This window comes from Primulina eburnea, chromosome 12, assembly GCF_022965805.1.
Source record: "Primulina eburnea isolate SZY01 chromosome 12, ASM2296580v1, whole genome shotgun sequence".
Taxonomy (NCBI): Eukaryota; Viridiplantae; Streptophyta; class Magnoliopsida; order Lamiales; family Gesneriaceae; genus Primulina; species Primulina eburnea.
Window position 1 is genome coordinate 2,207,039 of NC_133112.1, and position 24,234 is coordinate 2,231,272.

The 24,234-nt window shown below is 33.2% G+C and overlaps 3 protein-coding genes across 5 annotated transcripts; 2 read left to right on the plus strand and 1 right to left on the minus strand.

The window, feature by feature from the left end:
- The first annotated feature begins 6,128 nt into the window (after positions 1-6,128).
- On the plus strand, positions 6,129-7,056 carry LOC140807322 (vacuolar iron transporter homolog 2-like). The gene has a single exon (XM_073164128.1). The coding sequence runs from the start codon at positions 6,181-6,183 to the stop codon at positions 6,901-6,903; it is 723 nt and encodes a 240-aa protein (XP_073020229.1). The 5' UTR covers positions 6,129-6,180; the 3' UTR covers positions 6,904-7,056.
- A 2,462-nt stretch (positions 7,057-9,518) lies between these two features.
- On the plus strand, positions 9,519-12,302 carry LOC140807330 (actin-7-like). Its single transcript, XM_073164138.1, has 5 exons — positions 9,519-9,684; positions 10,543-10,613; positions 10,724-11,117; positions 11,195-11,808; positions 11,963-12,302. Exons 2-5 carry the CDS (start codon positions 10,554-10,556, stop codon positions 12,026-12,028), a joined length of 1,134 nt encoding a protein of 377 aa, XP_073020239.1. The 5' UTR covers positions 9,519-9,684; positions 10,543-10,553; the 3' UTR covers positions 12,029-12,302.
- Positions 12,303-13,075: 773 nt separating this feature from the next.
- Positions 13,076-22,599, minus strand: LOC140808225 (uncharacterized). Of its 3 annotated transcripts, none has more exons than XM_073165297.1 (8): positions 22,452-22,599; positions 21,818-22,226; positions 20,870-20,948; positions 16,151-16,299; positions 14,879-15,002; positions 14,445-14,630; positions 14,114-14,185; positions 13,076-14,009 (listed from the first exon to the last, which is right to left on the minus strand). In XM_073165297.1, the coding sequence occupies exons 2-8, from the start codon at positions 22,207-22,209 to the stop codon at positions 13,188-13,190; spliced, it is 1,824 nt and encodes a 607-aa protein (XP_073021398.1). In that variant the 5' UTR covers positions 22,210-22,226; positions 22,452-22,599; the 3' UTR covers positions 13,076-13,187. The 3 variants fall into 3 exon arrangements, with proteins under 3 accessions (XP_073021398.1, XP_073021396.1, XP_073021397.1); XM_073165295.1 differs by having other exon boundaries at positions 22,414-22,599; XM_073165296.1 differs by having other exon boundaries at positions 21,818-22,597.
- Positions 22,600-24,234: the final 1,635 nt, after the last annotated feature.

Sequence of the window (24,234 nt, forward strand, 5' to 3'; positions counted from 1 at the left end):
TGTATTGAAAATATTTTAAATTATTTTGTTATAATTTAGAACAAATTATTGTCTGATTATGATACAAATCAGAGTTGTATTTATCAAGCATGCGCTTGTCTATATAGAGAAGTGAGTCTCATGTAAGACCGTCTCACGGATCATATACGGGTCAACCCTACCTGTATTCACAATAAAAAGTAATACTTTTAGCATAAAAAATAATATTTTTTTATGGGTGGCCCAAATAAGATATGCGTCTCACAAATACGACCTGTGAGACCGTCTCACACAAGTTTTTGCCTTATATTGAGATAGCAGAAAATCAACCAACTCGAATACTTATTAAATAGGATAGTTCCACAAACCGTTCAGGATTTGAAATTGGACAATTATTTTGTTAATTTATGAAATTTATGACAAGGTTTGATAATTAGTAAATGAAATTATTAAGCATTTCTAGCAATGCCCTTGAATCATTTTTTTAAATATTTTTTCTCAAACCAATTTACACACATTTTTTCGAAAAAATTAAAATCACAGAAATATTGCATGTATTATAGTTATATTTATATTATTATAAGGTATAGTTTGGTATACTGGATAAGAGAGGGATTGATAAATAATTTTCATTATCCCACGTTTCGTACCTTTTTAGAAAGACAATTATAATATCATGGGTCGGTGATAAATAATTTTATACAAGGATATAAAATATATCTTGTTATGAGATGTGATAGTTAATTTAATAATAAAAATACACCACAAATGACTTAATTGTCATCAATATATAAAAATCATAAACCCTATCAAATATTTTTTTATATATATTATCAAAATAATGGTGTTTTGAACTCGAGATAATTACATTAATGATTTTCATAAATTTTAAAGTTTCCTCTTGTAAAAACCCATGCCTTTCGACCTTAATATAAAATTAAAGTCAAATAAACAATTTAATTTATTTTTATATATTATATAATATGATAATTATATAAATGAACTGGGATAATTATATAAATAATTTTTATAAATCTCATTAAAATTATTAGTATCACTCGATTAACCTTAAAAAATGATATTTGACTTGACTAACAAAATCAAGGGCTCAGTTATCATATTTATATAATATATGAAACTAGTTAAAAATAAATAAATCATATCAGCAATGTCGGCACATAAACAGATAAGAAATATGAACGCAAACAACAACTTTGAACTTATAAAATTTATTATAATAAGGTTAATTTTGTCATTACAATCTAATATATAAATTTAATCACTCTTATTAAAATAATACTAAACATGAAATATAATATCATACATCTTATTTATCATTAACTTATCCTTATATTATATATCATATGTTTATTCTATGTTTTCAAAATATGATAAACTACATAATTAAATAAATATTTAATAAATTAATTAACTGGGTGTAATCAATAATAAAATTTCTACATTCCAATTTTGGCCAAATAGATAAATTAATGAGGTAGTAGGTTTTTTTTTTGCACTTCTCATTGTACAACTATGTGGTACCATTTATATAAAATAAATTAATAATTTTTAAAAATTATCAAGTTAAATACGTGTTTGAAACATATGAATCTAGCTACTATTACTTTTTTTTTTTTTTTTCGAAATCATAACCTTTTTAATTATTCTGAAATCTTAAAATTTATTTATTCTTTTATATATTAGGTCTTTACATATGTCTTTATTCTTTTAATTACATAAGCACGCACTACGTACATACAATCACCAGTTATCACAAATTCGAGCATGGCTTGGGTTCGAGACTTCCCCGCCACGTTGCTAAAAAAATAGCGTAAATAAATCAAAAGAAAAAAGAAACAAGGAATAAGTATCCATCCATCCTTGAAAGTGGGATATATGGTCAATTCAATGATAATTACAGGCATAAGTGGGCAGGGGTGTTTCGGTACGGTGTATTGAGTTTTTCAGATGATATTGTATATCGAATCGAAAAATATAGTATTGAAATACTTGGTGACGATACCATATCGAAATTTCGGTAATGAATAAATTTATAACGATACTCGACACGATATATGTAAATTACCTAAATATCGATATACCGAAATATTTGAAGTCCCGCACAACAAAATAGAAATTGAAATCTTAAAATGTCCTAATTTATAAGTGAATTTTTTTATATTTCGATATATATTCCGAAATATCGAAAATATTTATAATTCATATCGCATACCGTACGGTATGATATTGTACCGAAAATTTCGGTATATCGTTAATTTCGATTGGTTCAGTATCTAACTATATATCAATAAGGTATGTGCGGTATATCGAAATTTTTGGTATTTTTCTCATCCCTGTTGGGTATATTCTCCCATTTTTCAAATCCAAAAAATTTAAAATATCTAAAAGTGAAAAGAGAATAGAGAAATGAAATTATGCATATCTTTATATAATTAATGTGAGAATATATATATAATATTAATAAATGTTGGTGGCAATTGTGTGGATTGCACACTCCTTCCCATTTACAAATATTATCTCACGATCATTCCCAATTTTTGCGTGTCACTATCCTTTTTCTCCTAATAAATTTAGTGCATTCCTCTTCATCAATCCAATATCTTTTTTGATTCCACTCAATGTGAAATTCCACCAATTAAATTAGGTTACGAAGCTAATAAGATTCTATCATAATTAATGAATAACATCCACGATGACAGATAATTTATAATATGATTATTATTAAATTAAAAGATGCGAATAATGTACTAATTTGTACGCAACCCCAATCGTGGAAGGTTTTGAGTCAAATGTCAGATAAAACAATGTCATATGATATTATTATTTGCATCAAATAGTCATGAACCTATTAATGTATGATATACTATCGAACAGTTTTTCGTTTTACTAAAAGTCATTGTCAATAATAATAGTGTAACTCAAATATTTAAAACCATACAATAGTTCAAATGTCATAGTTCGATTGTTCTTGTTATAAGAGCCATTTGTTAGATGTAGATATTACCAGGATATGTTTGAAGACTTGAAACACGAGCACAAGCAGCAACTTGAAGAAGAGAAGATGCAAAAAATTCAGCAACCTTGAATGTGATTTGAGGGACTATTTATAGATGATCAATGGTTGTGTTGAGGAGACATGTTTCTCTAGACCGGATGCTTCGAATAAACACCATTTTGGTCAAGGGATACATTGTTTGGGTGAAAAACTGAAGCCACCATAGCCAAGGGACGCGCATGCTCTCAGGAACAGTGCCGCGCGCAGCATTCTGCCCTTCAGAGCTGCGCGCACATCAAGGCGCTCGCGCCCGCGCGAGAAGCTGCGCGGCCGCGCGCCTTGCTCTGTGTTCTCGCACAATATGCAGCAGAGCGCGCGCGCCTTGTTCTGGCCAGTAGCCCCCAAATACAGTAACATACGCGCACCCGCGTGGGATTTGGCGCACCCGCACGTCTGTCTCTGCTCCGAATGCATCATTCACCTAACAAAATTTTATTCTTTAAATAAACTTGTTCCAAAAAGAATAATGCTCGTCAAAGACCGCACCGCACCGACCCGAGACAAGCGCGCGCGTGTTTCACCGAGACACTGCCTATTAGCGTCTTCCGCCTTCTAAAACCTTCTGGTACCCCTTGGGGGTCAAACCCCTATTCAAACTTGGAGTTTATAAGGGAGACATCACATGTCTATTTCTTCAATATGGGACAACTCCCCCTCCCTTTTCTATTCAACCAACAACTCTTCATTTTCATTTATCCAACACCATTATTGTATCCAACAATACCAACGTAAAATAAACATTAGATGCATCAAGCTATACTTATATATGCATGATATACATATTTCAAGAACGAATATTGGACCGCGATATCAAAGAAAAAACGATTTTACATATGCACATAAAATCAATGAAACCATTAGTTATATAAATATTTCGTACGTTGAATGGAGGAGAGTTTTCTATCTGTCCATTGAATTCGATTATGCTACAATGCAAACCAAAATTAAAATTGGACTAGGTTTTTGTGAGACGGGTCAACTCTATCAATATTCACAATAAAAAGTAATACTTTATCATAAAAAGTAATATTTTTTCATGGATGACCCAAATAAGAGATCCGTATCACACAAGTTTTTCCCTTAAAATTGGGTGGATTCTGAAATATTTTGCAATTTTTTGAAACAGAATTCGACTTTTCACCTGCAAATATAAATAAGCCTAATTTAACGCATGAATTTATTAATAAGAGTGTTTGGATATTTGAATCTGTATTAAAGTATTATAATTATAATTATAATTTCTAAATAAATTTTAAAAAAAGGACGAAAAAAGGTAAAGAGAGCATGAAAGGTGATTTAAAAAGTTATTCATAGCGATACGTATAATTAAAGATTATGCCCCACGTAATTATAACAGCTTATTTCCCATATAATATGTTTTATATCCAAGAGGAAAAAAGGTACCCCGGTCGGCTGGTCCCTGCCCCCCTGGGTGGACTGATATTATTATATTTCTTGATTCAAATTATTATTATTTTTACCTATAAATGGATATGTGTAGTTCAGTGTCTCAAACGAAGCGAAGTGCACAGGCAAAATTATAAATAAAATAAATTTATTTCTAAGTTAAAAGACCCCTCATCAATTTTTTTATAAATATAAATATTAAGCTCGTTCAATATATATATCTCTCCCCGGAAAAAATAAATATATATTTTTAATAACAAGAAAAAGTAACAGAATTGAAAAGGAACCTAAAAGAGATGTTCGGCACCCGCTTTTATACGTGCTTTTCTCATGAATCAGTCGAGTCTGGTATACGGTTTACATATCCCTTACGAATTGAATTCTTACGTTAGAATGCATGTGATTCCTATATTGTCTGCTAACTGGAAATCTTGTGCTGTAATAAACAATATATAAACATCATGTTTTAATTTCCCTTCCTAATTTCATACTTTTTCTTTTTTTCCATCTTTTGTCTGTCTTCAATATTTTCTTCCTCATGCATGACCCTTCTTACGCATCAGTTATACATTCAAAAATCTTAATAAAAGAAGCGAATTTATCTATTTTTAATAGCAAATTTGTAAATGTTGAGAATATCATGATGCAAAAAGTTATAGACTGGCTTTTAATTTATCATAATTCTTTTTTGCGCTTGAAATCGCGGTTTTAAAATATACTAAAAATGAAAATCTTTAGCCATGCGTTTGCTGTCTAATTATATATGAATTGAAACAAAATAACGTATCATATTCATTTTCAATCGAAAAGTGACTCCACTAGCAATTACTTCTGTTTATTTCCAAGAACGAAACTACATATATATAGTAAAAGATTATTGTAAGATACACATGCAATGTTTCATCAGTGGACTATCAAAGGATTAAATTCGATACGTGCCGGAAATAGTTTCTTAAAAGATATAAAGCTGATGTGTTTTGATTTACAATATGTCTCCATATTTGTCTCAATGGCTTCTTTGCAAGATTGTATCATAAAACAGATCGATAAGCACAAACAACGTGAAACCCCCTCAAAATAGGGGATCACGACACTTTTTTCTTCATTACTTTTCAAAAAAATAATTAGGTAATATATATCCCAAATTACCAACAATCCATAAACCAATAATCCAAATTAAAATGGGACGTCGGGAAAAGAAGAGTGAATAAAAAAGAGAATTAATTACATGTAGATATGTTTAGCATTTAAAATAATGAGTTAGCACTATCTGTTAATCCGATTATTTCCTCCATTGTCATATTTTCTTACTGAATTTATTTTGACAACATATCTCTTCTCATTGTATGTTTAAACATCATGACTCATGAGGATATAGTTAGCTATACGTATACGTAAATTAAATCAGAAACTTTATTACAATATATTTTCTGCAGTCTTATGTTTCTTTCACTAAATTAACTGAAATAATATTGACCCCACAGCTATTATATTTTTTAAAAAAGTTATAAAGTTATTAGATTTATGAGATGTAGTATTCTCATGTTAAGATCCAATGTATGGGTGTATATATCAAATAGAAAATAACACTATGACAAAAATTTACCCTAGCTCCACTTATTTCTCCACTATTGCTGGTTTACTTTTCCCTTCTATAAGTACCATAGCAGAAGGCGTGTGTCCACCACACTCATCTTCTCAACATCAAATTAAAATTGATGAAATTCCAATCTAATAGGTTAATCCCTTCCAGTATCTCACATTCTTCAATGGCTGCAAACCAAACACAAAACCCTGATACCAGATTCCCTCTTCCAGTTGAACATTCTCGGCAAATGTCACTAAACCTCGAAGAAAACCAAGAATTCGACTACTCGAAGCGGTCCCAGTGGCTGCGAGCTGCTGTTTTAGGCGCCAATGATGGCCTCGTCTCCACGGCATCGTTAATGATGGGTGTCGGAGCTGTCAAACAAGACATCAAAGCCATGATTCTGACAGGTTTTGCAGGCCTGGTATCTGGTGCATGTTCCATGGCGATTGGAGAATTTGTATCCGTTTACTCACAGCTTGATATAGAACTGGCTCAAATGAGGCGAGACAGGAAAAGGGCTGAGGTTGGTGTTGCGCAAGAAGTCGATCGAGAAAACAATGAAAGTCTGCCAAATCCAATGCAGGCTGCTGCAGCATCAGCTCTGGCGTTTTCCGTGGGGGCGATGGTCCCGTTACTTGCTGCTTCTTTTATAAAGGGGTATCGGCTGAGGGTTGGGGTAGTGGTGGCGGCTGTCAGCGTCGCCCTGGCGGTTTTTGGGTGCTTGGGGGCCGTGCTGGGGCGGGCTCCTGTAGTGCGCTCGGCGGCTAGGGTCTTGGTTGGAGGGTGGTTTGCCATGGCCATAACATTCGGTTTGACCAAGCTGATTGGTTCCAGGGGACTTTCTAGCTAGGAATTAGCATTAATATTATGTTAATATGCTCTGTGTGTGTGTATGTTTGTTGGTATTGTAACGTAGATTATTCATCCATATTTTCTCATGATCGGACGGACCAGGGAGTATCATTTCAAAGAAAGTAATATATTAAAAATGATGTGTATATATTAACAATTACAAAGTAGTAGCCATTAATGTTTTTTTAAATTCGAAATCGCTATCCTTAATTACCTTTCATACATATTGGATAAAATCTCGTACTAACATAATATTTGACGGAACAGATCAAGCTGGCCCGTCATTTGGGCATGTCACACCTATTTGGTTAGGCAAAGTAGATAACTTAATAGACCCAACTCATTTTGACAGCTCTACTCAAACGGAGCAGATCAAGCTGGCCTGTCATTTGGGCATGTCACACCTATTTGGTTAGGCAAAGTAGATAACTTAATAGACCCAACTCATTTTGACCGCTCTACTCAAACGTAATTAATGTATTTTGCTCATAAACTATATGCAAGTAGGGGATGCTGTGCACACATTTTTTTTAAAAAAGCTTATATATTTTTTTAAAAAAATTTTTTGGATTTTTTGTTTTAATTTTTTTTTACTCTCATTCAAATTTTTTATTTTTAAATATTTTTTTGCTCCTTTTAAAATATATTATAATTCTTTTTTTCTATTTTTGATTCTTTTTTTGACATTTAAATTTTAGTTCTTTTCGCATGCTTGATTCGTTCATTTTCATCGATACTCGAACAAGATTAAAAATTTGTGATTTGTTTTCATCATCAAACAATTCTACCAAAAAACATCGAATTTTCATTAATGTGGTAAACACTTGGTTCTACCAATAAGAAAGAAGGAAAAAATAATAATATATTTTAAAAGGAGCAAAAAAATATTTAAAAATAAAAAATTGAAAGAGAGTAAAAAAAAATTAAAACAAAAAATCCAAAAAAAAATTTTAAAAAAATATATAAGTTTTTTAAAAAAAATATGTGCACAGCATCCCCTACAGATAGCAATCTATTCATAGAATATTAAATTGATAGATCAACACTTAACTCTAATTGGCATAAAGTATAAACTCATATACTTTACCAAATAGTAAATGATTCCAAAGTTTTTTTAAAAAAAATACATGATTTTATCATCTTATCACAAATTGGCACATCAATAATATAGTATAAACTGACAAATATAATAATTAAAATAAATTTGTGAACAGTGTAATAAATAAGCGTATTTTTATCAAAATAATTTTTTTAAAAAAATCGATGGAATACAAAAATTTGAAGTTCTCGTTGCTACTTTATATATCTTAAAACTTGTTCCACACAAAGGGATCTCAATTTAATTACACCTGCCTTAGGGATCTTGAGTGTAATTTAGTGCAAAATCGAATATTGACAAGCTTCTCATGTTTCATTCATGTCGCCAGATGTTTTGGGAATGTGGTTTTATTCTTTCGGAAAAGAAAATGGGGGGAATGTTTTGAGAAATTATTTCATTTTATAAAAATAAAAGGTATTATTTTATTTGATATTATCGTTTCTATATGAGTTTTTATACAATATTTAAACGATAAACATGTAAAATTAATTCACTAAAAATTTATTAAAAACGATATAGGATGAGAAGAACTATTTATTTTTAGTATACTTTCACTAATGTATTCGATTACTCGGACTTGACGAATTTTGACAGCCCTTGAGACATTTTTTTTTTGTCACGGATAACATACAGAAAATCAGTACCGTGATTTAATTTTATAAGATGAATATTTTATTTAAATCATCATTAAAAATATTATTTTTTATTATAAATATAATTAGAATTGTCCTGTCTTGTATTTCGAGACAACTCCTCCATAAATGTCCGACTAATTTAATAATTATATTTTGTTCTCTTATAAATAAAAGCAAAAACTTATGTGAGACGATCTCACGGGTCATATTTGTGAGACGAATCTCTAATTTGGATCATCCATGAAAAAGTATTACTTTTATGCTAAGAGTATTACTTTTTATTGTGAATATGGGTAGAATTGACCCGTCTCACAGATTAAGATCCGTGAGACGATTTCACATGACACTCATTCATAAATAAATTATGTAGGGATAAACAAATATAACATGAGATGAGGCCTGCCACAAGCCGACAGCCTATTGGATGGGCAACTTCCAATTTATGGGCCAGAATTAATAGGATTAAGGAAATTTATTTATGCCTTTGAAAGTAATAGAAATAATTATTCAATAAATTTATTATTATTATTATTATTATTATTTTTTACCCAGAGATTTTTCGAATAGTGTGGAAATGGAGGTAAAAATAATTAAAAGAATGTTCAAGAACCGGGACACCTTGTAAGTAAATAAAATATACTTTTAGGATTTGAATAATAATAATAATAATAATAATAATATATTAAATTTTAGTTATTATCAATAAATTTCTTCTCTTCTGTCAAATTTCATTTGCGAATTTGCAGTAGATATATGGTAAGATAGTTTCATGAATCTTTATCTATGATACGGATGAATCTATCGATATTCAGTACGACTCGTCAAAATCACTCACGCTAATTTTTGACTTAATTCGAATGTCTTTTGATTTCCATAACGCGTTTGACGGAGAGTGTGCATATATCACCTTTCATCTCTATCCCCTCTCACAAAAAAACATTCTCATAATTTCCAACATGTAGTGCACCCATTTACTAATAAAAAGCTCAACTTCCGTTCGCTTTTGTACTGTAAAGCTGAAACAGTTCATTTTCATCAATCAGAGGTGTGAGTTCAGATCTCAATCTTCCAATTATTTGTTTCTACTGTTTAGATTTACTGATCTTTAGTTTCGTTTTTGTTTCTCTGAATTTCTGTCATTGTGAGGTGTAGTTCATGATTACGGGAAAAGGGTTCTGCTAAAGATCCGATCTGTGTGGATATTTGTATGTTGTTGATAAGTTACTTGTATGTCGTTGTTGGATTTTAATCGGTTAAAGCATGGATTTTTTGTTTTCGATTTGGAGGATGTTGGATAAGAATTCTTCTTCATGTGCTACGTACATACTGTGAAAAAGGTTGAGCTTCGAGCAGGAATGGGTGAGATTATATTTTGATAATGTAGAGTTTGACGTAAAACGAATGGATCATTTCTTTATGTTTATTTGTGATGGTTATGTGCTCTGTACTTGGTGATCAATTATCAAAACTAACTAATAGTTACCGTAGATGATCATCTTACTATTGAAATTCATTGAGAAATCTGGTTAGGAAATTTAGAAAACCAAAAGGACGTGGTGGGATTATGCCTAAATTTTACTTTTGTAATAAGAGAATATTTTACCTGTTGTCAATGGTAGTGCAAATGAGAATAATTTTTAAATAAAATAACAGAAAGCGCCTATGAAGAACTTTTAGCGTATAATGAATTTTTAAGGCATCATACCCAGCATAGAACTGTCATTTTGGTTATGATATTCATTTGAAATTCCTACCTGAATTTTTCAATGAGCTTTAAGAGTAACATGGTCCTCTACTGGAATTATGTCTCGGCAAACTGTGCTATTTTAGCTTCTTAAGTGGGAGAAACTCTTTTCGCATTCATTCTTTGTCCAGAAATCTGATGCTTTTTATTTCTGTATAGGATAATACATTATGGCTGAAGCAGAGGATGTTCAACCCCTTGTTGTTGATAATGGTACTGGGATGGTCAAGGTGAGCTGTAAGATTTTTGCCTATTGCGTGTCATTCCTGTTTTATAGGCGGGGTATTTAATATTTGATTTATTGATTAATGTCTCTCAATTTGTTCCTTCTGTCCTACAGGCTGGATTTGCTGGGGATGATGCTCCGAGAGCCGTTTTCCCTAGTATAGTTGGCCGTCCTCGGCATACAGGAGTCATGGTTGGGATGGGGCAAAAGGATGCGTATGTTGGGGATGAAGCTCAGTCTAAAAGAGGTATTCTCACCTTGAAGTACCCAATTGAGCATGGTATAGTTAGTAACTGGGACGACATGGAGAAGATTTGGCACCACACATTCTACAATGAGCTCCGTGTTTCTCCTGAAGAGCACCCCGTTCTGCTGACGGAGGCACCTCTCAACCCCAAGGCAAATAGAGAGAAAATGACTCAAATTATGTTTGAGACTTTCAATGTACCGGCCATGTATGTTGCTATCCAGGCTGTCCTTTCACTATATGCTAGTGGCCGTACAACCGGTATGGTGTATGCCATTGATCTGAAAGTGATGTGACTATTTGAAGTACACAAAATTATTAAAATGTTCTTTGAACAGGTATAGTACTTGATTCTGGTGATGGGGTGAGCCACACTGTTCCCATTTATGAGGGGTATGCGCTACCTCATGCTATTCTGCGGTTGGATCTTGCTGGTCGTGACCTCACTGATTATCTCATGAAAATTCTGACTGAAAGAGGTTACATGTTTACCACCACGGCAGAACGGGAAATTGTGCGCGACGTCAAGGAGAAGCTTGCATATGTGGCACTTGATTTCGAACAAGAATTGGAAACTGCTAAGAATACCTCTTCTTTAGAAAAGAATTACGAGCTTCCAGATGGACAAGTGATCACCATTGCTGCCGAGAGGTTCCGCTGCCCTGAAGTCTTGTTCCAGCCATCATTGATAGGAATGGAAGCTGCAGGGATTCATGAAACGACATATAATTCCATAATGAAATGTGATGTGGATATCAGGAAGGATCTATATGGAAATATCGTGCTCAGTGGTGGATCAACTATGTTCCCTGGTATTGCAGATCGCATGAGTAAGGAAATAACAGCTCTTGCTCCTAGCAGCATGAAGATTAAGGTTGTCGCGCCTCCTGAGAGGAAGTATAGTGTCTGGATAGGAGGATCTATCCTTGCTTCCCTCAGTACTTTCCAACAGGTGACTGTTTTTCTTAAAAAATTCCCCCTTTTTTTTTATACCATAACTTAATTCTCATATGTTAAAATTCTTGGATCCTCCCTTGCATATATTGAATATGTACATGATATAAGTATCATGTTTACTTAGTTTTCAAATTTTCTTTCTCTTGTAGATGTGGATCTCGAAAGGGGAGTACGATGAATCAGGTCCTGCAATTGTTCACAGGAAGTGTTTCTAAGCTGGTGAGTCTGGTTGTTGCAGTGTTCCTTATTTCGTTGAGTGAGTCATTTCTTTTATGTTTCTTGTTTGATTCGTAGCGTGGGTTGGCTTGCAGTTTGAAAATAATGAGGAAGTGATTTATAAGGTTTTAGTGTGCGTTGGTATGTCAGTAGTAATATTATTTATTTTTTCTTTTCATTTATTATTTTTTTTTTGCTTGTAATATTTGGCTGGCATTGAACTGCTTATCTAGCTTTGAAACCATCTTATATTGGAAGGGGAGATTTGTGGCAGCAGCCGTGTCGATTTTTTTTCCCTTTTTTGGCTTTTTTTTAAAAAAAGTTAATATTTACTAGCTATAAAAGTAGTTTTTTTATTATTATTATTAAAAAAATGCTCCAGTCACATTTTCCAAAATGGAAACAACTTGCATTTTAAATATTCAAGAAACGTCCCCTTGCATCAATTTTGGAAATATTCAGAGAGTGACCAATTGAAAGAAAAATAAAAATAAAAAAGAAAAAAAGAAAATTTCACAGTGGATCATTCTGTCATGAGTTTAGTGACGTCCAACGTAGTGTCGAGAAACCCACTGCTGCCATTATGCTTTGTCCAAGTTTGTGTAAGAAAATCTAAATGGCATCCATTGTGGGAAATATTGAAATATATCTTTTCAAATTATATATAATATTTTGAAATTTCAAGTTTCCGAAATACCATATAAACCTTCTTAGTCGATTTATTTGAGTGTCACACACATCACACACGCAACACACACATATATATACATGTGTGTGTGTGCGTGTGCGTGTGTGATATATATATATATATATATATATATATATATATATATATATATATATGTGTGTGTGTGTGTGTGTGTGTGTGTGTGCGTGCGTGCGTGTGTTAAAACACAGGACGGGGAAGGGGACACCGCTAGGTGCTATCTCCTACATGAAATTCTGCGTTTACAGTATGGGATAGGGAAAGTGATTATACCCTCAGGCCTGAACCCAATCGATAGCCATCTTGCTCGGTCCCGCTTGCTTGTAGATTTAGATACTAAATTATCCATTCCACAAAAATCCAAATAAACACAATGTAATTTGTATCACATGAAAAGTCAAGAGTCGAACCCAATGTTATGCATATTTAGAAAAAATAAAATAATGAGTTAATCATACGATGCTAGGGGCATCCCCATCCCAATAGCAAATAGCACGCTGCCACCGAGTTCTGATGCAATCAACCAAGGGTGCATGTTGAGCCTTAGATACTTCAGCTGAGACATCTACCCCACTGGATGCAGCTGTGGTTGAATCATAAGCCACTGGTACAACTGCCCCGAATCCCTCCTGCGTCCACCTCAGGGGAACTGAAACGTGCAGTTTCGTAAGCCTAGGCCTTTGTATAGGACTTTCACTTCCCAACGATGCCTCGATACCATTCCCAGAAGATTTTGCAATCCCATTAAAATGGTAAAGATTAAAGACCTTCTCACCAAATGAACCACCTGAATATTTAATGCCTCCTAGAGTCTTGTCTAAATCAAGAAGAGCCTGCTTAAACTCGCTCCAAACTATGAAACCTGTACTACAAAGATAGTTAACTTTTTCAGGGGGAAAGTTGATGCCGGTTTCCTTGATGACACGATGAAAGCCTTCAACATTTATGAATCCGCCACCTCCGCTTTGATCTTGGGCGTCAAAAGCTCTCCGGATCTGTGTTTCTCGGTTTTCAAGTTCATTCTCCTCCTGCACTTTGGAGTCCAGAGCGAACAAGACCGTGTAATGGGATTCGCTTCCAATGACCCATATTGGCCAACGAGGGCATTTCAGGTACTGACCAACCTTGCAAAAGTCAAAGGACTCTAACAGGGTGAGGAAACCGACTTCCACTGCTGTGGAGATACCCTTAACAAACATGCCACCTCCTAAATCAATATTCCCATCGAACACATTAGCAACCGCCCTTCCAGAAAGTAAAAGGTTTACGATTTCCTATTTGAGAAATAGAAAGTTAGACATCAAATTTGTGGTAACCGAGCAAACTCACTCTCACAGTTTCCTCACACATAACAATTTTTTTATTGATCTGTGGTCACCTGTGATGCATGCCCAAATGGGGACGTGACTAACGGTTGACTTGGGTCATCCCTGTCCTCTAAAACATTGTCCTGATGGAAAAATAGGTATAAAAAAATGTATTATACTTGAGAAAAAGAAAGATTAAAAGGGATGAATAGAATTATACAAAAATGTGAATGCTAGGACTATATAGGTGCAAAAATTGTTTATCTAGACTTGGTGCTTTATCCTTTAAAGATAAAATTAATCACCTTTCTTGTGAATGAGGCTCCACTTTCCTTCCGTCAAGGATTTATTAGCATGAATTAACAAGACAAAAAGATGATTTGATTTAATTGAAAAGCATACCAATCCTCGGGACAATAGAGCGGATATTAAAAAGAGCAGTGTTCCCATACGACTCCGAAACATGGGAAGCATAGCTTCCATGTATTGAAATGCACTCTCCCGTGAAGTAGCTGTGTTGACTCTGAGTACCTTGTGCAAATCAAAACCAGAGTCAACAGAAAGAACTTCAAGTACTTTTGCAATCACCTGCATAACCAGTTAATAGTAATAAAGTGTCAGAAAAGAAAATCATAAAGTGGAATAGTACTGCAAAATCAATACAACTTCCTGCGCGCCACCTTTATCATGATCAGTAAATAGAAGTGCACCAGTATAAAACTTAATTGGCGATTTGATTCTCAACAGTCAACAAAGCCTTCTGGTAAAGGTGCAATAATGAAAGTATCCATGTTTAAAAAATGTTTAAAAAATTGAGGCAAAATAATTAATGGCACCTCATCCTGTGGTACATCCATGGACTCCACAAAATCACCATCAAGAATACCCAGGGATGCTATTACAGCTCGTTCATTACTTCCACATAGAAACAGTATCTCAGTCATGCTCCTCACCAAGGCTCTGGTTAAAAGCAGGAACTTTACTTTCAGTAAGTATAAGAGGAACTAATCATTTAAGATCTAAAACAAAATTGGCAGGTTCCATTCTCTGCACAACCACAAACAAACAGGTAAGTTATAGTTTCGATAATTCTGCTAGATCTGTTACTTCTAAACTTCAACTCATACATGATTGCACATTGTACAGAACTTTGTAATGTAATGTACATCTTCTTTGAAGTACAATTATTTATTAGAAGCCATAATTATATTTTAACTAAAATAATAAATAAAAAAACAACTAAAAATTAGCAACACTACAAAGGATCGCAGAAAAGGTTGCATTTGCCAGTAACAGTCTTACATCAGCAAAATGAGATTCTAGTTCCAAATACCATAAATTCAATGATGAATCACGCATAGAAATTGCTAGAAAATTTTTAAGAATCAACCAGGAACACAAGGATTTTAAAGCATCAAACACTGAAACATAAAATGGTTGAGATCATTGCTGCAAACAGAAGCCAATCAAGCATGATTCCAAGAAATACACGGAGAAAAATAATAGCCTAGCTAATCACTTATTAACCTTCTTTGTAAAATTCCACCCATCATTATATTGCTGGTATCTAATAAGAATTATATGATAAGTGTTATAATACAATCAGGATAATGTTAGATCTGTTTATGGCATACAAGAAACAGTGGTTTCTTGGTAGTTTTATTCATGAGTATTCCAATTCACTAACATTAAAGTGGACAACAAAATACCATATATTTTACCAATTTATCGGTAGCAACAATAGAAATGCATCAGATGAACTTAAAAGTATGGCTGTCCACAAGAAAACACGTGACATACATATAAAATATAATGTCCCTGTAACGAACTATAATGTAAAAATACCTTTGATGTTGAAGAAGAGGACCAGCCTATACAGGAATCAGCCACAGACAGCAGTTACATAACTTAGAACATTCTAAGTAATACATTAGACACCGTGAGGAATTCAAAATTGAAAATTAAACACCTATAGGTTTGTGTACAAGAAAATTAGTTGCTTCTTCTTTCTTACTTTGTATTTCATTTTTAAGTTCCGACTCTGTAACTGAGGTTAAGTCATCACAAAAAGAAAACACCATTAAGATATATAAAGAAATATTAATGACCTTGATTTTTCTTCCTCAGAGATATGATAGAAAATATCTGCTGCCAGTGATTCACTGTTGGAAACTCTTCTTTTAGTCGAATCTTCAAACATGTTTGGCATATCACCTGATTCCTCAGGATCAAATAAAAGATATTTAAGTACAAATGCCTGCACAGTCAAGTGATTATGTTGTTAGCATAATAACTTGAGATTAATACATGCACTTAATCAGGAGGAAACAAACTTCTTTTTAATTCACACAAACCATGGGATGAGTGAAAATATATGCAACAAAAAAGAAAAGAAAGAAATAATAAGCTGACACTTGATTTCACATAGAACTCTGTCCTGAAACCCTAAATAATTACTGCTGATTCGAAACCTACTGATGACAAGAGTCTGAGATGATAGATCAATAAACCCTTAAATGTAGAAATCTGAGCACGTATTTCCACATCCTTCTCTCTAACTCTAAAACCATTTCTGCACTGAGAGTCTGAGACTACATGCATCGTTCTATGTTTTATCATAAATAACTCGCTTCATTTGCTTATGCATCAGATTTACTGAAAGAAAATTTCATTACTCCCTGGATGCAAATGAGAATTCAGAGAAGGGAAAAAAATCAAAAGCATGTAGACATTTTAGCCAAAGTAAGAACAAATTACAGCATCATTTCCCTAGCTTGTGCTCCACATAGATGACCATGATAATAAAGTTTCACGGCAATGGACAATCTTTATGTTAGCAGTATAAATGCTTGCTAGCATGCTTGCTCCTATGGAGTATTATTAGCAAATGACTCACATTGTTTGTACCTTGACAATTTGTAAGAGAGAAAGAACTAGATTACAACAAAATTAGAGAAAAGGAAAAAAAAACAAGAATTTGTTTGAGACGATTTCATGCGAAACTACTTCTTTTAACCTTACTTTTCATTCCATTGGTAGAATCTATCATTTGATGGAAAAACACTTTCTTGAAAGATTCAAATTTGAGTTTCGCATTGGTTTTTGACATGGTTAACTGTCAAAAACCAAATAATGAACCATGCATACATCATTGAAGTTAAAAAAATAATTGTATATAGAAAGGAGAAGGTGGAATAGAAATGTATTTATCCAGCAGAAACAAAAATTAAGGAAAAAACACATTTTCATTCCTAGATGTTTAATAGGGCTTCTGGAAAAGGAAACCAAATATCAAATCACACATACATCATTGAAGTCTCAAAAATATTTCAATCATAAGTTTGAAAACTTCCATGATTAAATGTGAAACAAATTAATGGGCTAATATTTCTTTCATTCTTTAAGATTAAGCACATTTAACCCTTGTGTTAAAAAAACTCAAGCACATTTACCACATTTATAAGAGGTTTTATTTCTGATTTTTAAATGTAATTAATTTTACACATGAGGTTTTTTGCTGTTTTGAGTTTTTGCAGGATGTACTGATGCAATTTGTCCTGGTACTTTACGCCCTATTTTTAAAAATTGAGACATAAAAACCCCTCTAAATACACACCGATAGATAAAAATATTTGCCTAAGTGTGTGCATAAAATTAAACATAAAATGTATTTTATGCGTCAATTTAAAAAACGAGAGGGGTGTAAAACGTTATTGATTTAATACATGAGGTTTTGCGCCTGTTTAGATTTTCACAATGGTGGTATATGACATTTTCAAGAAAACGCAAGCCTTTTAATTTCAGTATGAACATTATAAAATCTTAATCTTTCGTTAATAAAATAAAATATTGAAAATTTTAAAATATTTTTTAGACGATATGAAAATTTCATGTGAAACGACCATAAACTCATTTATTTCCTCCATTATAAAATTAATGCATTCAGTCTTAAATTTATTATTTGAACCATTATTTGGCTCGAAACAATTAAAATCATTCAAAAATTAAATATTTTTTTACGCTTAAGCTCTAAAGCCTGTAAAGCTTAATGCTTGGTCCAATGTTTGCTGTGATTCGTGCTAAAAGCCTAAAACCATGGCAAAATCATGTTAAAAATTTAATTTTTTTTTTCCTAAAATATTGCCTCACATTTCTACCACTATCCCTCATATTGAAATTGAAGTATTATTGAATTGTTTATCTTGAAACTTTGATAAATCGCTCACCTTGCGTATGCTGTATCCGAAATCAGAAAGACCAAAAGCAAGTAAAAGGTGTAGAAGATAACCTTGCACATGGTGGATCCAAAATGTTCAACTTTCTCTATGATTGTGCCACAAGATGATAAATGAACAAAGATTAACTAGATAGATAAAATACATCACAGGTTGAATTTACTATCGTTTCATTCTGGCAAATACTGGTCTCCAAAAAGAAGTATATCTATCAATTTATCTCACATAACATCAAGCATGGGCATGATGATGAACATAGTAAGCCAATTTGATGGTGATCCGAAGGATGTCCGTCAACAAATTGCTTGCACTTGCAAAGAATTCTATAGAAAGGTTTTGAAATTAAAAATAGAATATTGCACGGAGATGACATAGATGTGGCCTATGCAAGCTCAAACATTAATAGAAGATCGACCACCTGATAAATTACCTTAATAGGTGAAAATCTTATAAGTTGGATGAGCAAGAACCAAAACTACGGAGTCTAGATTGAGTATAGAATCGCAATTTATGGCACATTGGGCTTGTGAGTTACTTTGCTTGACAATCCAAGAAGAACTTGTGATCAAATGCCATTACTACAATGAGCCGGTGATATATATCGCACCCAATCCCGACTTCTTAACCAATATGACAAAACAAAACGAAGCCTAATTGGCAGGCCAAATGTTGCACTTAATCGTTCTTGGTTCATGTGATTGACATAGGCATCACCAATATCTTCTTCATCATGCGGTTGGTTCGAAGGACCACCGTATTCAGACTAGATCTATCTCTCGTTTGTTGGTTTGTCTTAAGTTTGTGTGAAATAAAGGAGGTCGTGTGTATCTTTTTATTTACAAGTGTGTTTTGTTCGAGTATTATCTCCAAATTTTTTTCGTCAATATATCCATTTTTCTAGCAACCCTTTTGTTGCAAGTCTCCATTCTCTTGATTCATTGATTTCCATGTTGATCGCAGATGTTTGTAACATTGGGAAATTCAATGAATTTTCCATTCATAAGTCTCGTTCTTTGTCCGCATTTAAGTGCTTCAATATAATCTTCTTTTTTTAAAAAGCAAATCCACGTCTATTGATTAGGAAAGAATAACGGATATGAGAAGAAAACTAGACCAAAAGTTTCCAATAACTAAGATACAAATCAAAGAAGACCACAAAGTGCACTACATGAATACAACCATATATCATTACTTGACATGCTCGATATTGCACAGACCTCTGACGTGGTTGGAATACATATTCTCTGAAAATAAATGAAATCATCTTTCTTCGAAGGCTTCATCTGCTAAGGCATCCGCAATGGAGTTCTCTTCTTGGTAAATATGAGAGAGATTAATTGGAATTCAAGGAGAATGGACCGAATTTTAGTTACAATGTGATTTAATTCCTATTCAGACTGATCAGATTTGATGAAGAACAACAAACAACGAACAAAGCGAGTTTGATTCGAGGGAAATTGGCAAGCAATCGTATTGTTGGCAAAGTTCCAATTCTATCATAACAGCCATCAATCCATGTCGGCAAAGTCATTCAGTCAAAATAAGTCGGCGCACATTTTAAATGATTGTCAGAATGGCCGAAAAGAATTTTGAAATGGAAGGATGCGTTCAGACGAGGAATTGCATATATAAATAGATGCATTCCTTCATAATTCAAGTATCCCTCTTCGAGTTTTCTCTCATCTTATAGCATTTGGGTTCTTAGTTCTATAATATTTGTGAGGTATTTTGTTCTCCTTTATTAAGAGAGTGTGTGTTATATTTGGAAATACAGTGAGTGAGTTGTACATCATAAAATATTATAGTGAAAATCTTTTCATCTTGGCCGTAGTTTTTACCCTAATAATTTTTAGGAGTTTTCCACGTAAATTTTGGTGTCCAGTTTATTCTTTATTTTCATATTTATTATCTCAAATTACCGCACGTGGGACCAATAATCCAGCCTTAAGATCTTCATCTGATCTGGTACCAATGTAACCTTGAAATCCTCTATGATCACGAATGACACAACCAACTGAAAATTTTCCTGGATTCCCGCGAGAGAAGCCATCCGCATCAAGTTTAAATGAGCCATGATGTGGTTTCAAGTTTAAATGAGCTGTCACGTGGTTTCAAGTTTAAATGACCCATGCTGTGGTTTGATCCACTTAATCACAGTCATGCAGTAACTCTTTCCATATTAAGTGAGAAATTTAATTATGAGATTTATCACTAATATTATAGTAGGTTTGTTGCTTTATGTTATTAATGAAATACTCACTTAAGAAAATGTCATTGAGCAAAATTATTGTGTGCATTTCTAGAATATAGGCATTTTCGACAAGGACAATCCACCAAAATTAGTAGGGAAACTAGCCAAGTCATACAATGATACAGGGGTGCTTATTTAAATATCTTATAGGCAGCGAAGCATTTATTATATATATACATGTTCACAAACCAAGGAAGAACTGGGCAGCTCTGGCTGGATGACAACAAATGAAAATATAATATATACAATTGTATTGGAAAAGTGCTTTAGAATCAAGTTTTGTTCGGGAGGAAAAATAAGAACAAATATAAAAGGTGTAAAGGAAGATAGCAAAATTTTACTTGTATGGCTGCTAAGACGCCACAGGGACCACCCTCATACTGCACTAATCCCACAGAAGTTTTTGGTTCAGCACTAAACCTGCAAAGGAAGTATCACACCACATTATTAAGAGGTATTTAAGAACAAAAGCTCAGTGTTTGCCGAAGAGCCAACAAACTATTAACACCACTCTATATCATATGCAATCAGTACGAAGAAATATCCTAGAAAGAGATGAAAATTAAATGGAAAATCTCTTCTTCTTTTTTAAAGGAGCAATCTTAAAATGCCGGTAAATAGGATTCTCATTTATACTACCTGCATACGTCAATGCAAGAAAAGATCTCTGAAGGGTATTTCCGGGGCAAATCTTTTTTAACTTCTTACATGCCTTCCAAATATAACAAATAGCTTTACTAGACAAAGTCCCCTCCAAATCGTTTTTCTCGAGGGCCTTCATCTTATTATCACAAACCATTGTAAAACCACTAATGTAGTAACACAAGATAAAAGAAGTCTGTCGACACAGCAATATCATGATTATCCTCGATCTAAAAGTTATATGACCTTTGGGTGCATTTCTCATTTACAACTTCAAGGTTTAGTTTTTTTAGCACCAAACTGTACAACTTCTCAAATCAATGACAAATAACTCATGCTCTATCAGGGAATGGTAAGATATCCACAGAATTGATCAGTAGTAAACCAGAAAAATAAAAGTTAATTGTCACCGTCAAGCGAGTAACCATCGACCTTACTCCACAGCCACATGACAAGATATACCATAAAAGTTTCTAAAAGAAAGTTTTCTCTTTCATACCAATGATTCTAATAATCCAATCCACCTGAGAGAAAATAGAAGTTTGTCCGACTTTCCCTGTAATACCTCGTTAAACAATTTATAATCACAAAATTCAATTCCTAATAGCACAAAATTTGCACTTTTGAATATAAACAAAAAAAAATACCTGATGCCCTGATTGGTCCACTGTGAAAGAACATCTTTAGCGACTCTGTTCCCAAAAGTCATCAAGAAGATCTTGTTAGCGTCCGCCATTGATAGCATCATCCCTGGACCTCCACTTTTTACCTGAGATTCCTCCAATTTGACACTTTTACCTTTTCTATCAACTTCTGATTCACCAGTTCCCACATTCTTCGCATCAATATTGGCAACCAACGTTGGCTTCTCCTCCTCCTCCGCAGAATCCCCTAATTCCCCCTGCAACCGCCGATTATCTGTCTCTAAGAATTCCTCCCCAGACGCCACCATCGCCCCACCCGCATCAGTAGTGTCCATCGGCTTGCTCCTCTTTGGCTCAGGTGACTCACTCTGTTGCATGCTCATGTCCAACGCCATCTTCTTATTCTCCCCTTCTTGACCCGCCATTGACAAATATGCAAATCAAACAAATTCAATCCTCAAACTGAAAATTCAAGTTCCCAGTTGACCAAAAAAAAAACTTTCAATGGTCGAACTTTAGTTCGGAACTGTATACATTTGTATATTATATATCTACAAAACAAATAATTAGACCAGCCACAATAAATGCAGCAGATTTACCAGACACCAAGAAATCAAATAATTCTGTACATATATACATAATCTGATATGCAGAATCACCAAAGGTGATAGGGTTTTAAAAACAGGAATTAGTAACGGCAAACTTTCCAGGGGGACGAGGGAAAACGAAAAACGACGTGGTTTCAATCCCGCTGGCAATTAAGTTCCAGAAGTGACCAAGATTGTAGAGTGTTATTGCCATCGGGCTGAGGGCAACATAGGAATTTCAGGTTTGGTTGAATTTTGAAAGGAGGTATCTGTTTTTAATGCTGACGTTAAAGTTAAGGTAGTTGAAAGATTCTTGTCCCATTTGGAGGGCAAAACTATATTTTTCTGGAAAAAAAAATTAGTTAAACAATTTAAAATAGATTATATTGGTAGATAGTGATAATTATAAAATATTAATGTTACTATATTTTATAATTATCACTATCTACCAATATAATATATTTTAATGTTACTATAATCTGAGTCTTAATTATTTGTATACTTCAAACAAGAAATGCAGTAAAAGTAAGAAATCAAATTTATATTTTGTGTATAATGAAATCAACTACTTCGACTCTATGCAAAATCTAGATTTTGTAAAGCATTTTTTTAGGCAAAAATTTGTGTGAGGCTGTCTCACGGATCGTATTTTGTGAGACGGCTCTCTTATTTGAGTCATCCATGAAAATTATTACTTTTTATTGTGAATATCGATAGTGTGGACTCGTCTTACAGATAAAGATTCGTGAGACCTTCTTACAAAAGACCTACTTTTTATTTTTTTATGATGATAGATACAGCAAAACTTGTTCTATTAATTTCTTGTAATTTTATTTGGGTAAAAATCATAGGCTCTGTTTGGATATATATTTTAAAAACGTTTTGTGTTGTAAATGTGAAAAACTTGAAGTATGTGTTTTATAAAAATTTATGTTCTCCAAGTATATTTTAAAGAATAGTGGAGATGTGTTTTTTGATTTTTTATAACTTTTAAAATATTTTAACAGTATATTTTTTTCTATAAAATAGTTGCGAAAATAAATATTTATTCTTAAAACAATTTTTTAAACCTTTTATAATTTTTTTGTAAAAAAAATTATAATACAAAAAAATTATAAAAACGTTTTATAAGTATCTATCCAAACTAAACTTAAATTCAACAAATATGTACAATTTTTAAAATATACATCTTACAGTAACTGAAATTTTTTTAAGTTCTCGTTAATCTTTTGTTCAAGAATTATTTTTTTTAAAAAAAAAACAGTTAATGTAGTTTAGAAAATAATTACAGAAATATATAAATGTCAATGTTCAGCTTGATATTACATATAATTAGTTCATTTTGTATATATGGATAAAAGACTTTTTACTATAAATGTCTGCATTCTAAATACACTGATTCATATATATTCGTGATAATTTGCAGGGAAAATATACGAAACCATTATTGGGCTTTTGAACACACACATTCGGAAGCCCATAAGTGGGCAACAATACCACAGGCCCAATTCAATTTACTTTCTATTTTTGAGAAGTCCGTCAAAATAATTGCATTTATTTAGATAATTATTATAACCTTTGGGGTTCAAATTCTTGGGCAAAAGCTTTTGGGTTGAGCTTAACTAAAAAAATAAAACCATAATTTGACGTGCCACCCGTCCCAACCCGCAACACAAGCGGGCTCAACCCGTTTGACCTGCCTCCGTTGATTGTGTACGAACAAAATACGAATCAAAAGACAGGGTAAGAAAGGAAATGAGTTGATATTTCATTAAATCAACCTACCTATTTTATATGGAAGGATAGGGTTACATCTCTATCCAATTGTGATGA

Excerpts from the sequence above, each read along its gene's own strand:
- LOC140808225 (XM_073165295.1), bottom strand. The coding sequence starts at position 22,453 with ATGTATATATGTACAGAATTATTTGATTTCTTGGTGTCTG. Across the intron at positions 16,300-20,869 it reads GCGTCTTAGCAGCCATACAA|GCATTTGTACTTAAATATCT; the intron begins GTAAAATTTTGC and ends TTGACTGTGCAG. Across the intron at positions 14,631-14,878 it reads TGGATGTACCACAGGATGAG|GTGATTGCAAAAGTACTTGA; the intron begins GTGCCATTAATT and ends CTGGTTATGCAG.
- LOC140807322 (XM_073164128.1), top strand. The coding sequence starts at position 6,181 with ATGAAATTCCAATCTAATAGGTTAATCCCTTCCAGTATCTCACATTCT.
- LOC140807330 (XM_073164138.1), top strand. The coding sequence starts at position 10,554 with ATGGCTGAAGCAGAGGATGTTCAACCCCTTGTTGTTGATAATGGTACT. Across the intron at positions 10,614-10,723 it reads ATGGTACTGGGATGGTCAAG|GCTGGATTTGCTGGGGATGA; the intron begins GTGAGCTGTAAG and ends TCTGTCCTACAG. Across the intron at positions 11,118-11,194 it reads TGCTAGTGGCCGTACAACCG|GTATAGTACTTGATTCTGGT; the intron begins GTATGGTGTATG and ends TTCTTTGAACAG.